The 17735-nt window shown below is 46.1% G+C and overlaps 2 gene segments (V, D, J or C); both read left to right on the forward strand.

Moving 5' to 3' along the window:
• The first annotated feature begins 8300 nt into the window (after nt 1–8300).
• Nucleotides 8301–8738, forward strand: LOC133023301 (probable non-functional immunoglobulin heavy variable 3-38-3). The segment is given in 2 exon segments: nt 8301–8343; nt 8434–8738. Coding segments are annotated over 2 exon segments (348 nt in total).
• A 4595-nt stretch (nt 8739–13333) lies between these two features.
• On the forward strand, nt 13334–13771 carry LOC133023378 (Ig heavy chain V region XIG14-like). The segment is given in 2 exon segments: nt 13334–13376; nt 13467–13771. Coding segments are annotated over 2 exon segments (348 nt in total).
• The last annotated feature ends 3964 nt before the right edge of the window (nt 13772–17735 follow it).

The following is a 17735-nucleotide window of genomic DNA, read 5'->3' on the forward strand; positions in this document are numbered from 1 at the left end:
CATCTAGCGAGGGTCAGAGAGATGTGTGTGGAGGTATAAGTGTGTGTCTGTGTGTGTTGGTGACAATTCAGAGAAAGTTACTTGATGCATGCAGAAAAAAAGTGTGAAGAGCATAACATAACGAACATTAACTTTCAAATCACTTGTAACTTTAGGTTACTTTCGTAACCCCGGTTCTCTGAGTAGCATGAGTGAGATGTCTCACTATGGCAGGGGTGTCAAACTCAAATACACAGAGGGCCGAAATCAAAAAATTGCTTCAAGTCGAGGGCCACATGGGTTCAACGTTTATTGAAAACTTATTGAAAGAACCTTAGTGCACATATTGAACCTGGAACTAACAAGGCCTATAGAGTATTGCCGATAAAACAACATTAATTATGAAATAAATGAAATACAAATAATAAATAATACATAAATAAATATAAAAGTAATAAAATCAGTTTCATTAATTGCTTTCTGGCTTTATCTGCAGTATTTCCAGAGTAATTTCCAGTGAAAACATTTTCTACAGACAAAAATAATTGACTTCAAAGAAAAATCAAATGTCCTGTAGTAGCAAGAGAAAAAACAGTTTTCCTGCAGCATCTGCGTCTCCCACAGGCGCAGCTTGGTTTTAAGAGCCCTCACTGTAGTGATGACACCCCCCCCCCCCCCCCCCGAAGCTGCAGGTTGAGCGCATTCGGGTGGCTCGTGATGTCACACAGAAACGTTTTACTTCGCAGTTCTGTTGTGCCTTTCCCTTTGCTTTCAGAAAAGACTTGAAATGGCGGTGATTTAAACCTTTGGCTCTGATAAAGTTAACCGCTAATGTTATGATGCTCATCACGTGTTCATTTTCAAGGCTTTGCCACACAACAACTCCTGGTGTATGATGCAGTGATAAGCTGTCAACTCACTTTTTCCTCACTTTTTTCCTCCTTCATCTTTTCTCGGATCCACCCTTTACATCCGGGAACCTATACTCTGCCTCCTACCTGTCTTGAAAGCTCCTGTATTCAAATGCCACCTTTCGTTTAGCCATGTTGGGGAGCGGGATAGTTGAAAGTTGTCACAAGTGATATGTGATACAGACTGTGAGGCGCGCGTTCGCGGGAACGTGATTGACATGCCGACACACGGGCAGTGCATTGTGGGATCTGTCATTCACCATTGACCCGCCCACTCGTCAGCCAATGAGAGCCTGCCATTGGTCTAGAACTGTCACGTGCCCCATCCCGATGTGTTCACTGACCCTCAGGAATTCTCAGTACTTGTTTTGTATTGAGAACTTGCAAAACACTGCCGGCGGCCAGCTCTAATAGTAAATAGATTTTATCATGCGGGCCACATATAATTCATTCGCGGGCCACATGTGGCCCGCGGGCCTTGTGTTTGACACATGTGCACTATGGGATACGCCCCTCGCGCGTATTCACAGAAGCACTATAACAAATCGCCAGCCCTGATAGGCTGGCAGTCGTGACGTCCGCGTCAAGGTGCTGCACCGTAAATACGGTGGACGCGGCGTCACACGTCATTCAAAACAAGCACACCTCTTCTCGCTTCACCCCAGCAGCAAGAAGGGCGGTCTGGTGAGACATCTCACTCATGCTACTCAGAGAACCGGGGTTACGAAAGTAACCTAAAGTTCTCTTTCTTAGCATTCGTTTCGATGTCTCACTATGGGATATGGAGACTCCCGTATTGCCAGACAAGCTTATCTCGGTGACTGACCACCAGCCCCCCCCTCACTCAGGAGTGAGATCCACATTAGAGCCCACGCTCAAGACAGCGTGGGTCAGGCCAGGGGATGTGACATCCAACCTGTAGTACCTCGCAAATGTGAGGGGAGAAGACCAGCTAGCTGCAGCGCAGATGTCTTGGATAGAGACTCCCTTGAACAGGGCCCAAGAGGTCGCGAGACCTCTAGTAGAATGTGCCCGTAAACCAGTCGGAACCTGAAGGCCCGAGCTGGAGTAGGCCAATGCAATGGCATCCACTATCCAATGAGAAAGTCTTTGTTTGGTGATAGGTTTGCCCCAGTGGGGCTTAGCCCAGGACACAAACAACTGATCCCCTTTCCTAAAGTTCCTTGTCTTTTCCACATAAGTGTGTAAGGCACGGACAGGGCACAGCATGTGTAACCGCTGCTGTTCCGCAGAACCATAGGGAGGCGGCTGAAAAGCTGCCAGTTCCACTGGGGAGCATGGTTTAACAACCTTAGGAACAAAAGCAGGATTCGGCCTCAGGGTCACCCCAAGGTTACCCGGGGTGAACCGCATACATGCCGGATGTACAGATAAAGCGTGAATATCACTCACTCGTTTAGCTGTAGCCAAAGCCAATAACAGAGCCACCTTCAGGGATAACGTTTTCATGTCGACGTTATCCAGTGGTTCAAAAGGATGACTAGAGAGGGCACCGAGCACCACTGCTAGATCCCAAGATGGTGACATAGTTTTAGAGATGGGAAGCAACCTCCGTGCACCCTTCATAAAACGACAAACCAGGGGGTGTTGGCCCACTGGTTTTCCATCAAATCCAACATGGCAAGCGGAAATAGCTGCCAAGTAAACTTTGACAGTAGAAAATGCCCTCTTTTGATCAATCAAGTCCTGTAGGAAGGACAGGATTGTACCAACTGGACACTGAAAAGGGATTTCCTGTGCCGAAGCACACCAATCCTCAAACAATCTCCACTTACAGTCATAGAGAGACCTAGTGGATGATGCTCTGGCATTCTGAATCGTGTTAACAACATTCTGTGATAACCCAGTCAGGCTCAGATTAAACCACTCACGGGCCAAGCCCACAGGGCGAGGCGCTCCGGATGAGGGTGAAATATCTGCACGCGCGCCTGAGAGAGCAGGTCCCTGCGCAGCGGGAGAGGCCACGGGTGACCGTGGAGGAGCTGCCTCACTTCCGCCAGCCAGTGCATGGACGGCCAGTGAGGAGCGATCAAAATCAGTGACAGACGATTCTCCCGCACCCTGAGCAGTGTCGGGGGAATCAAAGCCAGAGGCGGAAACGCATAAAGCGGAACGCACGGCCACTCGTGAGCGAACGCATCCAGCCCCAGCGGTGCGCTCCGGTCGTGCAGGGAGAAGAACAGTGGGCACTGTGTGTTCGCCCTCGACGCAAACAGATCTACTGTCGCGCGGCCGAAAAGTGACCAAATCTGCTCTACTACAGATGGGTGAAGCTTCCACTCCGCGTAGAGAGGATTTCCCCTGGACAAGAGGTCCGCACCCACATTCTGAATTCCGGGAACGTGGGTCGCTCTCACTGAGAGGAGATGCACCTCGCCCCATAATATCAGTCTGCGTGCAAGAGTGTGTAACTGTAGAGAACGTAGACCCCCCTGGCGATTGATATACGCCACTGTGGTCGTATTGTCCGTCCTCACTAACACATGATGTCCCCGGAGGAACGGCAGAAAATGTTTCATCGTCAGAAACACTGCCATCAACTCCAGATAATTGATATGGGCATGTTTGAGATCTGTGCTCCACATCCCATTCGCGGATCTGCCCTCGAACACACCGCCCCAGCCTGACAGGCTGGCGTCTGTCGTCGCCACCTTTCTGGCAGATACCGCGCCCATGCGCACACCCGCTGTCAACAGAGACGGCCGTTGCCATGGTCTCAGCGCGCTGACGCAGGACGCGCAAACCGTGACACTGCGGGGTCTGTGGCGCATAGGATCCAGTCTGAGAGAGGCCACCCAACGCTGGAAATCTCTCATGCACAGCCTGCCCAGCCTCACCACCAATATGGTTGAGGCCATTAGTCCCAGTAACCGGAGACACAGTCCGTACGTGACCCGACGTGTTACGGCAAAATGAGAGAGAGTGGACCTGAAGGTGTTTACTCTCTCGGCTGACAGGCGAGCCGTGTAGGTCAGTGAATTTAACGTGAGACCCAGAAAAGCAATGTCCTGCCTCGGTATCAACATGCTCTTTTCCCTGTTCACCACAAACCCCAGATTGGCCAGCTGTGCCAGCACAATGCCTGTGTGCGCCGCCGCCTGTTGCTCTGAGCGCGCCAGCAGCAGCCAGTCGTCCAGATAAGTGGCCACGCGTATGCCTTGCTCCCTGAGGGGGGCTATAGCGGCGTCGACACATTTCACAAGCACCCTCGGGCTCAGTGACATGCCGAAGGGGAGTACCAGGTATTCGTACACTGTGTCCTGAAAAGCGAACCTCAGATATCTCCTGTGCGGAGGATAAATGGGAATGTGAAAATATGCGTCTTTCAGATCGATTGATGTGAACCAGTCCCCCGGTCAGATCAAACGTATCAGCGTTGAATGTGTCAGCATGCGAAACGTGTATCTCCTGAGATACGAGTTCAAAATGCGAAGGTCCAGGATGGGGCGTAAGCAACTCCCCCCTTTCTTAGGGACCAGGAAATACCTCGAATAAAAACCTTCCAGTCTCTGCTGGAGTGGCACTATTCGTATGGCACTTTTGTTTAATAGAACTGATATTTCCTCCCGTAACACCCGGGCCGACTCTCCCTGCGCACGGGAAGCGATGAGGCCGCGGAAACGGGGGGGCATCGTGGCGAATTGAAGCCTGTAGCCTTTGGCCAGTGTTTTCAATATCCACTCTGACGCTGTGCATGCTTTCCAACTCTCTAACCTCAAAGTTAGGGGTGAGTGAAGCTCTGTCTGACACAGACGATCTCTGGGGGCCTGCCCCAGCTGCACGCCTCCGAGTATCACTGCGCATGCGCGGCCTGATAGGCTCGAGATGAGCGGAACGGGACGTTTCACCACAGGTGGGATGCTGCTTCCCCCTTGTGGTGAGATGGGGGACAACAGTGTGCTCTGCACCTCTGTGTGTCGTTTTTGAGTCTTTTTGTTTTTGTAACCCTGCGCCCTCGGCTGTGAGCCTGGATGCGTCAGTGAAAAACTCTTTATTGACACAAACTGTGTGTGAGTGCTTGTGAGACATTGGTGTGGTGTTGAACAATCCCACATCTGAAACATGTCTCTTCTCCTCTTTAATGGGACGCACGAACTGAGCTCTGGGCCCACGCGTCGCCGAGAGGGATGGGTGGCACTGGGTAATTTCTCCCCTAACACACGGGATAGCTGGGCTGCCAGGGAACAGGGAACAGCTGGCAGCTCTGCTCGCGGTGGGGTTGACCGCTAAGTCGCCTTCTTCTTCCGCCTGCCCTGCTGACTGGGTGATGGGCCCGGTTGAGCAGCCTGGGTCGACGGGGAATAGAAGGGCTTCCTCGGCCAAGCGGGCTTGGTGTCCGGGGGGCCGTTGGCGCTCACACCCGGTTGAGCCCTGGGGCGCTTCGGGATGCGGAAAGCAGGGGGAGCGCTCCTAGCGGCCACCTGAGCAAAAGTCTGCCGGGGGGGCGGGTGCGCTGCGGCAGGTGCTTTCCTCGGAAGGCACAGCTGCAGAGCCTCATCCTCCTTTTTCTTTGCCTCGCAGCGCTTTTGCATTGAGGCGAGAGCGGAGCCGAAAACACCCTCGGGGACAATAGGCATGTCCAGGATGTCCTCCTTCTCTCTGTCGGACAGATTGGTCAGATTGAGCCATCTCGTCCTCTCCTGTAACACCAACATCGACATGCACTTCCCCGCCGCCTGTACAGCGCATTGCTGTACGCGCAGGCAGATATCCGCAATTGTGGTGATCTCATCCCACGCGGAACATTCAGGCACATCGGCTATGTCGTCAAAAAGCTCCGCTTGGTAAGCTGACAACATGGAGGTGACGTTGAGAGCCCTCACTGTCAAAGCCGCTGCTTTATAAGCTCGCTCAGTCATGGCGGACTGGAGGCGATCGGCTTTAGTGGGGAGGGTGGGGGCCCTGGACGAGGTAGCTGACAGCCTCGGATGGAGGTGAGCTGCCACCAGGGGCTCCATGGGAGGCATGCGGGCCATGGCATGTTTCTCCATCCCTTCAACATCCAGGGAAGACGCACCTTGAATGGTGGCTTTGCTGGAGTAAGGGTTTTGTTTCCATGAGGCGGTAACTTCCTCCAGGAGTTCCAGGAACACCGGGAGAAGTTGTCTCGCAGCCCTCTTCGCCTGGGGTAATTTCTTCCCCTCGTAGCGGGACCTTGGGGCCTCCGCCACGACCGCGGGCCATGGAATATTCAGTCTCTCTGCGGCGCGTCTACACACATCGTGCATGTCGCCGCTAGGCTGGGGCGTGATTACTCCGGCCGAGTCCTTTGCAGGGCTTGGAGAGCTGAGAGCCTGTGCCGGTGGAACGAAGCAGGATTCAAAATCCTCGTCGTCACCATCCGACACCAGACAATCCTCGCAGTCGGACTCATCCTCCTCCTCATAGTCCAACATGAGAGGTGGCTCCGTTAGCGGGTCCAGCAAATCCAGCGTGGAGCCCCAGCGCCGAATCTCTGGTTCGGGAGCGTCCTCCTCGGCCACACCGGGTTGGGGTTCCTCGGTGGCGGCCATTGAAAGGATCGGGTCTCCCTCAGCGAGGCTAGCTTGGCGCGCTAGCCGTCGACGGAGGCTCTTCGCTGTGAAGCGGGAGCAGTCGGCGCACGAGCCCGGGTTGCTGATGGCGGCGCGGGCATGTTCCAGCCCGAGACACGCGGAGCAGACCTGGTGAGTGTCCGTGCTCGACATTTTATTTCCACAGGTGCACAGGCGATTGGCATCGCCTAGGTGCGGGGTGGAATGAAGCTTTGCAGCTTGCTCCATTTAGCTTGGTGTGCTAAAGGGTAACGAATTATCTGGAGTGATAATCCCTGTTAGCTAGCTAGCTCCGGTAGCAGGCAGCGCGGTGACCGCAGGCTCCCGGTGCCGTTTAGCTATTTAAATTTTAAAAACTACCTATGGTGAAGGCAGTCGGGTCGACGTTGCTACTACTAGCGTCCGGCGTAGGAGGTGTTAGCTCCGGTCTATGGACAGCAGCTAGTTAGCATCGACGTCGAGTAGAAAAATGCTTGTTCGTGAAGCGAGAAGAGGTGTTTGAATGACGTGTGACGCCGCGTCCACCGTATTTAAGGTGCAGCACCTTGACACGGACGTCACGACTGCCAGCCTATCAGGGCTGGCGATTTGTTATAGTGCTTCTGTGAATACGCGCGAGGGGCGTATCCCATAGTGAGACATCGAAACGAATGCTAAGAAAGAGAACCAAAATATCACAGCAATGGAAATCAAACTAATGGCCAGAACAGTTGTGTTACCTGTCCATTAAAAGGGAAAAAAGGTTGATGTGCTATTCGAAGTCCAGGGAAGTTGTTTTGCTGGGTTGCGGCTCCTGTTGTGGTTCTGCTGTGCGATGCAGCTCTTGTGCTGTTCGAATTTCTCCGGCAGACTTATGCGTAACTGCCTTTCGGAAAGTTTTTAGCAGTCTGCTCCAGTCAGGCCTGCTTGAATGTTGGTAGAGCTTGGATTGGGAGGAGGTTTTCATGGTGAGGTGAGCTGCAAGCTGCACCTCTCCTCCAGTGAAGTTGAGCAGGAAGAGAGGTGGGCTCCTCTAAGAGAGTTGAGCTAAGTTGAAAGAGCAAGTGAGCTGGACAGCCTCACTTCTCCTCTCAGAGGGTTGCCCAGAAAGAGGAAAAAGAGAGGGAGGACTTGACTTATATTGGCCTGGTGACCTCATGGATCATGGGGCCCAGAGTGACCAATAGTGGTTGAAACTTTTTTTCCCAGTCGGTTCCCACACCTCTGTGTGATGTTAAAGCACCCTGGGAGACTGAGTTCTGAAGGCTCTGGTTTGTATCCAGAACAAAGAACATGTACTCCAGGTTTGGACTACACATGTAGGCCGAACTATAGCTCCCAAATATCCGGTCCCGACATAGGGCTGGTTAAGAGGGACATTGGCCTGTAGGTCAATGCTCAGTTTAAGTTCCCCCCATCAGAACACAGACAAAACAATTATCACTTCATATTATACAACAACGGTATTGCTCGTAGCAATGGCTCTAGAATCTGTATTCCATTTGATAATGGGATCATTGCATTTTTGAAACGTCACAACAATTCATATTTGCCTTAAATGTTTACTGTGAAAGCAAAGCTAACAGTTTAATCAGCCTTACGATGTGATTTCAATGTGATAAAATTGAGTAACTAATGAGATCCAAATACTTTATATTTGATAGTAAGCAGAGGTGATTCCCTGTCATGTTTTCATCAGAGCTGATCTAATAATACTGAGCAGTCTATTCTATTCTATTACCCCCAGAGACACCATCACTGATGATTTGTATATTTGATTCTATGCAAACTCAGAGACCTTCCTTGTTACTCAACTATAAAAACTTCCCAACAGACTGACAGGGGAGTTGACGGCACGTCAGATTCACCATTAACCATGTTTCCTGTAGCTGTACTGCTGCTGTTGGCAGCTGGATCATGTGAGTCTCCCTGGATTTGTCATAGAGTCACCACTTTTTCTTTTGCAGGACAACTTAATGATTCATGACAAAACATTCTTCTTTTAACAGATGTGAAGTGTGAAACTTTAACGCAGCCAGCCTCTGTGACTGTTCAGCCAGGTCAACCTCTGACCATCAGCTGCCAGGTCTCTTATTCTCTCAGCAGCTACTACACACATTGGATCAGACAGCCTGCAGGAAAAGGACTGGAGTGGATTGGAAGCAGGGCTGGAGGGACCACATACTATAAAGATTCACTAAAGAATAAGTTCAGCATCGACTCAGACTCTTCCAGCAACACAGTGACTCTAAAGGGACAGAACGTGCAGCCTGGAGACACTGCTGTGTATTACTGTGCCAGAGACACACAATGATACAAACCATCAGCCGACCTGAACAAAAACCCCTCAGTGCCTGAACACTAGTTACATGAAGCCACCAGAGGAGGAGCCCAAAGACTATTGGTGATTTCAGACCAGTTCACTGTTACTGTAAAGAGGAATCAGTCCGTTTCATGAAGGTTTTATAACTGCAGGAACTCTTTTCATCAGTTCACTCATTCCTCCTGCATAACATGTCAAGAAATCACCCACCTTGCTCAAGAGCAGCAGAATCTCCACGACTTAAAACCTAGAATGTTGCAGAACTTGATCAAATAATGTCAATGAGCTTTATCCATCCATTTGTCCCCTTTCTGCACACACTTATCTTCTATTATATTAGTAATGGCATCATGATGTGAAACATTTTTACGATATGAGATTGTAAACTACAGAGTCTCCTGCTGAGTTCTACCTCACTAATTAAAAAGACCTAGAGAAAATTAAACTCCTTCATTTGGTGTAGAATCTCCGTCCCAACTTAAAGGATGAATCCGTTGTTTTCTAGCAGAGAACCATGGCCTCAGAGTTAAAGGTGCTGACCGTCGTCCCAGCTGCAATCCATCCCAGAACACATGCAGGTCACAATCTGATGAAGCCAACAGAACAACATCATCTGCAAGGAGCAAAGAGGAAGTTATGAATCCTCCAACCTGGACATAGTCCTCCCCCTGGCTACATCTTGAACTCATATGAATCACAAACAGGTGAAAAGGGACCTTGGCCTGTAGGACAATGCTCAGTTTGAGTTCCTCCCAGAACACATGAGACACAATTATCCAAGGGAGTAGGTTTGATCTGGACATTGGTGGGGTCCGTGGGATATGAAAGTGCTTCCTAAAGTTGATAGGTTTTTTTTGTATTCGCAATGATAATTGAAAAAAAAATCAATAAATCGGCTTAATTAACATGTTTATAATGCATATCTGAATATCAAAAGAGAATATGCATTCTGTAATGTTATAGGTTAAAGCAACTAATGAAAGAAAATGAGTCAACTTAGAAGAGTTTTCAACTTTACTCTGGTGCAACTGTAAACAACATCAACAACATTGTAAATAAATATTTTTGAAATAATACAACAACAGGTGTATCACTAAATGTACAGGTCAGTATAATTTCCTGCTGGGCATTTCTTCCTCCAGTGCCCATGAGCCAGCTGCAGGGTCATCAGCCAGGAATCGCTAATACTAAAATATACACAGATTAGTGTCCATTGTGCTCTTCCTATTTGAAAGAACCAAACACATGCCTACGTCTTTCTGTAACAGAAATGAACTGCTGATAGATTTCTTTAAGGTCAATGTTGTCCAGTGTCTCCTGATGGACATGGCACACTGCAAGATTGTTCAATCTGACTTGAGACATGGTGGTTCTCAGCCATGTTTTAAGCCTCCTGAGAGCACTGAAACTTCTTTCAGCCTCAGCTGATGCAACTGGTATGACTAAAAGCAGCTGATAAGGGACTCAACCTGATCAAACAGACCTCTCACTTCAACTGTCAATCCTCTCATTATTTCTGCCACTTCAACACTAGATTTGACAGTGTATTTGGACCTAAACATGGCTAGTTGGACCTTTAGTATGTCCCCGTTCAGCTCTGGGTACTGATCTACAATGTCATTCCCTTCTCCAGTCAGGAGAGTTTCCTCCAGCTTTTGCAAGACATTTAGATCTGGTTGGTTGAACCTCTCCTCAAACTGAATGTGCACACTATCAAGCATTTTATAGAACTCTGTTCTATAATGCTCCTCTGCTGACTTGGGGATGTGCTGGCTTGCTTCACTCGTGAATCGTTTTGGTGGCTTTCTTTGGTGAGGAATCTGAATGGGCTCAATCCCAAGGGAGTCAACCATAGCCACTGCTTTCTCAAAAACCTCATGAAAGCTCTCCTTATTTCTTTTGGCATGTACAGTAGATTTCACACACTGTATGGCACTTCTCATACCTGCAACAGTTTCAGTCCTTTTTTGAAGGGATGTGTTCAGACACTCCAGCTCCTCTATCACTTCTAATGCCAGACAAAGACCAAGTACCGTTTTCCCTTTCTCAAACCTCTCACGCAGACCATTTGCTCTCATGCCTGTGTTTGACCCACTTGATGCCATCTCCTCCAAGCTAGACAAAACACGTTCATACTGAGACAGCACCGCTCTGATAGCTTTGCCCCGCACTGTCCACCTGGTTGGACAAAGTGGTCTGAGTGATTTTAATGGTACCTCTGAACTTATGGCTTTGGAAAATATGTTCTTGAATTTTCCTGATTGCTTGTTTAATGTGCCAAGCTCATGCACCCACTGTAAGGAATCATTGATCAAGGGACTGGCTCTGCATGCAGACTCCATAATCAAGTTAAGACAGTGTGCCCCACAATGCACATACAATGCTAACGGTTGCTGTCTCTTCAGTTCTGCTTGTGCTCCAGAATATTTGCCTGACATATTAGCAGCACCATCATATGTCTGGCCTCTTAACCCAGAAATGGGAATATTGAGCCTCAAGAGGACATCCTCAGCCATTCTTGCAATCTCCACTCCAGTAGTACCAGGGACCTCATACAAACCAATGAAAACCTCCCGTGGTACCAGGTCATGGTCCACATATCTAAAACAAATAGCCTCTTGTTCTGTTCCTGTGACATCTTGTGTGCCATCAATGATGAGTGAATACTGCAAAACTGGTAGCATCTGGATGGATTGTGCAATACTCCTGACAATACAGTTTCCTAGCATCTGCAAAACCTCGTTTTGCACTTGAGGAGAGGTATAGTCATGACAGCGAGCTAACCAAGTACTGAGACGTACATCATCCCTGGCTTTAAATTTCAGAAGTTGAAATAGATTGCCATCTTTTGTCTCATGGCCTCGCAGTGCTATGCCCTGCCTGGCAAGGTACTGTATTGATCCTACAATATTTTGTAGGCAGAACCTAGCATCCTCTTGTTGCTGTGCCCATGCACGTGAGAGCTGCGAATCTATTGGGCTTCCCTCTTGAGCACTAACTGTCATGGCATGATGGTGGGATTTGGTATTTTGATGCCGCTGAAAACTGGCAAGTGCATTCTTCCAATTATTAAATCCCTTTGACGAAAAGGCAGGGTCTACCTTTTTATATAGTGTGCTTTTCTTTATAGTGTATGTTTTCACACAGTGAAAACAGAGAACCCCTTTGATGGAGGGGCTATAGTGCAGCCATGGATACTGCTTGAACCAACTCTCTTGAAAATGGAGGAGCTTGTACCCATACATGGGTAGACAAAATGTTCACACAATTATTATGTTTTATTCCCCCAAAATATATATGTATAAAATCACATGAGCATCTGCAATGTGCTTGTTGTTACTGTAAATGAGAGGGAAACCTTGAAGGAAAATAAAGGTTATTAAATTTAATTAATGTTTATTTATCCCCAAAATTTTTTTTTAAACCATTGCTCCCTTTCCACACAAATAAAACATGAAAATAATGGTAGGCCTATACCTTAAAATGCGGATCTCTTTGGCATTATAGCCTATGCTGACTAATAATCAATATCAGTATTGTTATGGCTCTAAAATATATAACCTTTTAATTAACTTACACGTTGACTTATAAAGAAGTCTCTTATGTCCAGTTTTCGTTTCTTCGACATCCTACACACACACACACACACACGCACACATGCACGCACAGCGCGCGCACGCACAAGCATAAAACACACACAAATATAAGTGTTACTGCAAATGACATCACTGATATTAAAATCCGTCTCGCTGACGTGACCGAAGGCAGAACTTACACTCGCAGATGCAGATATTAGCTATGCACTGAGGCGTCCTGTTGCTCCTCCTGTCTGGGACTAGCAAGTTGCCGGTAGCTTTTTTTTTTTTAAACAAGCAGATGGAGTGACAGCGGGGACGGCCAATCAGGTTGAATATAGGTTTGCGGGAAACCGCTACAGCCAATCAAAGCGCGATAGTTGTTTAGAGGCGGGACTTCTAGCAGAGACTGATTTTTAACCCTTTGTGTACTATAATTATTGCCTAAACAATACGGACAGCGGGTGTATTATTGGTAGGAACTACACAGTAGAGGCTGGATTTTGGTAGGGTCGGGACCCTACCGTCCCTATATAATCCTACGCCCTTGCAATTATCACTTCATTTTATACAAAGACGGGATTGTTTGTAGCAAAGCCCTAGAATCTGTATTCCCAATGATAATTGTAAATTTGTCTAAATAAAAAATGATTGCATTTTTCTGAAATGTTAAAACAATACGTATGTGCCTTAATTGTTTACTGTCAAAGCAAAGCTAACGGTTTAATCAGCCTTACAATGTGATGTCAATGTATTAAACTTGAGTAAATAATGAGATCAAAACACATCATATTTTATAGTAAGCAGAGGTGATTCCCTGTCATGTTTTCCCAGAGCTGATTTAATAACACTGAGCAGCCTCTTCTATTATATTACCCCCAGTGACACCATCACTGATGATTCATATATTTGATTCTATGCAAACTCAGAGACCTTCCTTGTTACTCAACTATAAAAACTTCCCAACAGACTGACAGGGGAGTTGACGGCACGTCAGATTCACCATTAACCATGTTTCCTGTAGCTGTGCTGCTGCTGTTGGCAGCTGGATCATGTGAGTCTCCCTGGACTTGTCATAGAGTCACCACTTTTTCTTTTGCAGGACAACTTAATGATTTATGACAAAACAATCTTCTTTTAACAGATGTGAAGTGTGAAACTTTGACGCAGCCAGCCTCTGTAACTGTGCAGCCAGGTCAACCTCTGACCATCAGCTGCCAGGTCTCTTATTCTCTCAGCAGCTACTGGACAGCTTGGATCAGACAGCCTGCAGGAATAGGGCTGGAGTGGATTGGGATGAAGAATGGTGGGACTGTATATTTGAAGGATTCACTAAAGAACAAGTTCAGTATCGACGAAGATACTTCCAGCAAAACAGTGACTCTAAAAGGACAGAACGTGCAGCCTGGAGACACTGCTGTGTATTACTGTGCCAGAGACACACAATGATACAAGCCATCAGACGACCTGAACAAAAACCCCTCAGTGCCTAAACACTAGTTACATGAAGCCACCAGAGGAGGAGCCCAAAGACTACTGGTGATTTCAGACCAGTTCACTGTTACTGTAGAGAGGAATCAGTCGTTTTCATGAAGGTTTTATAACTGCAGGAACTCTTTTCATCAGTTCACTCATTCCTCCTGCATAACATGTCAATAAATAACCCACCTTGCTCAAGAGCAGCAGAATCTCCACGTCTTAAAACCGAGAATGTTGCAGAACTTGATCAAATCATGTAAATGAGCTTTACCCATCCATTTATCCCCTTTTTGCACAAACTTATATTCTATTATTTAAGTTGTGGCATCATGATGTGAAACGTTTTTACAATGTTTGACTTTAAACTACAGAGTCTCCTTCTGAATTCTACCTTACTCAATCAAAAAGACCCAGAGATAATTAAACTCCTTCATTTGGTGTAGAATCTCCGTCCCAACGCAAAGAATGAATCCGTTGTTTTCTAGCAGAGAACCATGGCCTCAGAGTTAAAGGTGCTGACCGTCATCCCAGCTGCAATCCATCCCAGAACACATGCAGGTCACAATCTGATGAAGTGAACAGAACCATATCATATGTAAATAGCAAAGAGGAAGTTCTGAGTCCTCCAACCTGGACACAGTCCCCCCCCCTGGCTTCATCTGGAATTTATGTGAATCACAAACAGGGCTGGTGAAGAGGGACCTTGGCCTGTAGGTCAATGCTGAGTTTGAGTTCCTCCCAGAACACAGAAGACACAATTATTTCTTCATGATATACAAGGACGGGATTGCTCTGGCAATGGCCCTAGAATCTGTATTCCCATTGATAATGGTATATTTGTCAAAATCTAAAATTATTGCATTTCTGAAATGTTAAAACAATACATATGTGCCTTAATTGTTTACTGTGAAAGCAAAGCTAAGGGTTTAATCAGCCTTACAATGTGATTTCAATGTGTTAAACTTGAGTAAATAATAAGATCAAAATACATAAAATTTAAAGTAAGCAGAGGTGATTCCCTGTCATGTTTTCCCAGAGCAGATCTAATAACAATGAGCAGCCGATTCTATTCTATTACCCCCAGTGACATCATCACTGATGATTCGTATATTTCATTCTATGCAAACTCAGAGAACTTCCTTGCTACTCGACTATAAAAACTTCCCAACAGACTGACAGGGGAGTTGACGGCACGTCAGATTCACCATTAACCATGTTTCCTGTAGCTGTGCTGCTGCTGTTGGCAGCTGGATCATGTGAGTCTCCCTGGATTTGTCATAGAGTCACCACTTTTTCTTTTGCAGGACAACTGAATGATTTATGACAAAACATTCTTCTTTTGACAGATGTAAAGTGTAACACTTTGACGCAGCCAGCCTCTGTAACTGTGCAGCCAGGTCAACCTCTGACCATCAGCTGCCAGGTCTCTTATTCTCTTGGCGACTGGACATCTTGGATCAGACTGCCTGCAAGAAAAGGACTGGAGTGGATTGGGACGAAACATACAGGATCGTCATACTATAAAGATTCGTTAAAGAACAAGTTCAGCATCGAATTAGACACTTCCAGCAAAACAGTGACTCTAAAGGGACAGAACGTGCAGCCTGGAGACACTGCTGTGTATTACTGTGCCAAAGACACACAATGATACAAACCATCAGCCGACCTGAACAAAAACCCCTCAGTGCCTCAACACTAGTTACATGAAGCCACCAAAGGAGGAGCCCTAAGACTACGGGTGATTTCAGACCAGTTCACTGTTACTGTAAAGAGGAATCAGTCCATTTTATGAAGGTTTTATAACTGCAGGAACTCTTTTCATCAGTTCACTCATTCATCCTGCATAACATGTCAAAAAATCTCCCACATTGCTCAAGAGGAGCAGAATCTCAGAAGACTTAAAACCAAGAATATTGCAGAACTTGATCAAATCATGTAAATGAGCTTTAACCATACATTTATCTCCTTTCTGCACACACTTATTTTCTGTTATATAAGTAATGGCATCATGATGTGAAACGTTTGTACAATGTTAGCTCTAAAACTACAGAGTCTCCTGCTGAATTCTACCTCACTAATTAAAAACACCCAGAGATAATTAAACTCCTTAATTTGGTGCAGAATCTCTTTCCCAACCCAAGGAATAAATCCGTTGTTTTCTAGCAGAGAACCATGGCCTCAGAATTAAAGACGCTGACCGTCATCCCAGCTGCAATCCATCCCAGAACCCATGCAGGTCACAATCTTATGAAGGGAACAGAAGGGAACTGTACTCCCCCTGGCTGCATTTGAAACTCTTGTGAATCACAAACAGGGCTGGTGAAGAGGGACCTTGGCCTGTAGGTCAATGCTCAGTTTGAGTTCCTCCCCAGAACACAGGAGACACAATTATCACTTCATATTATACAAGGACGGGATTGTTTGTAGCATTGGCCCTAGAATCTGTATTCCCATTGATAATACATTTGTCTAACTAAAAAATTATTGCATTTCTGAAATGTTAAAACAATACATATGTGCCTTAATTGTTTACTGTCAAAGCAAAGCTAACGGTTTAATCAGCCTTACAATATGATGTCAATGTAATAAACCTGAGTAAATAATGAAATCAAAATACATCATATTTTATTGTAAGTAGAGGTGATTCTCTGTCATGTTTTCCCAGAGCTGATTTAATAACACTGAGCAGCCTATTCTATTATATTACCCCCAGTGACACCATCACTGATGAGTCGTATATTTGATTCTATGCAAACTCAGACACCTTCCTTGTTACTCAACTATAAAAACTTCCCAACAGACTGACAGGGGAGTTGAAGGCACATCAGATTCACCATTAACCATGTTTCCTGTAGCTGTGCTGCTGCTGTTGGCAGCTGGATCATGTGAGTCTCCCTGGATTTGTCATAGAGTCACCACTTTTTCTTTTGCAGGACAACTGAATGATTTATGACAAAAAATTATTCTTTTAACAGATGTGAGGGGGAAACTTTGACGCAGCCAGCCTCTGTGACTGTGCAGCCAGGTCAACCTCTGACCATCAGATGCCAGGTTTCTTATTCTCTCAGCAGCGGCTACTACACCGCTTCGATCAGACAGCCTGCAGGAAAAGGACTGGAGTGGATTGGGATGAAATATACAGGAGCTTCATACTATAAAGATTCACTTAAGAACAAGTTCAGTATCGAATTAGACACTTCCAGCAAAACAGTGACTCTAAAGGGCCAGAATGTGCAGCCTGGAGACACTGCTGTGTATTACAGTGCCAGAGACACACAATGATACAAACCATCAGCCGACCTGAACAAAAACCCCTCAGTGCCTGAACACTAGTTACATGAAGCCACCAGAGGAGGAGCCCAAAGACTACTGGTGATTTCAGACCAGTTCACTGTTTCTGTTAAGAGGAATCAGACATGGGTCATAACGTCATTTGACAGTAACTATTTATACCACTTTAATACTTTGACATCAAAGTGATCGACATGTAAGTGTGTATAATTTTAGTTTATGATAAATAATAAAAAAATACAAGAAATTGTGTTTTCTGATTGTCTTAAAATTCATTAGTTACTCCGAGATTAATATTTTTACAAAACTTATATGAAATTAAATAAAGATAATAAAGGTTCAGTGATTTATGAGAAGAAAAAAAAACTACAATTGATGACAAGTAACCATAATTTACGTTCATTAGGTACTAACAGGGACAAATTTACATATATTTGAAAACACGTATAACACCCCAACACATGTGAATATATTTATATTAAACATTTTGTAACTAACATTATGATATAATGAACAAAAAGTTAAAACGAGTGAAATAAGAAATGAGCTAAAATCCCTTCGGTTGATCGATACATTTTCATCATTGTGAGGCGGAGTCAATGCAAATCATGAGCTCCTCCATCTGTATTAATCTCCCTTCAAC

This window comes from Limanda limanda, chromosome 17, assembly GCF_963576545.1.
Source record: "Limanda limanda chromosome 17, fLimLim1.1, whole genome shotgun sequence".
Lineage (NCBI taxonomy): Eukaryota > Metazoa > Chordata > Actinopteri > Pleuronectiformes > Pleuronectidae > Limanda > Limanda limanda.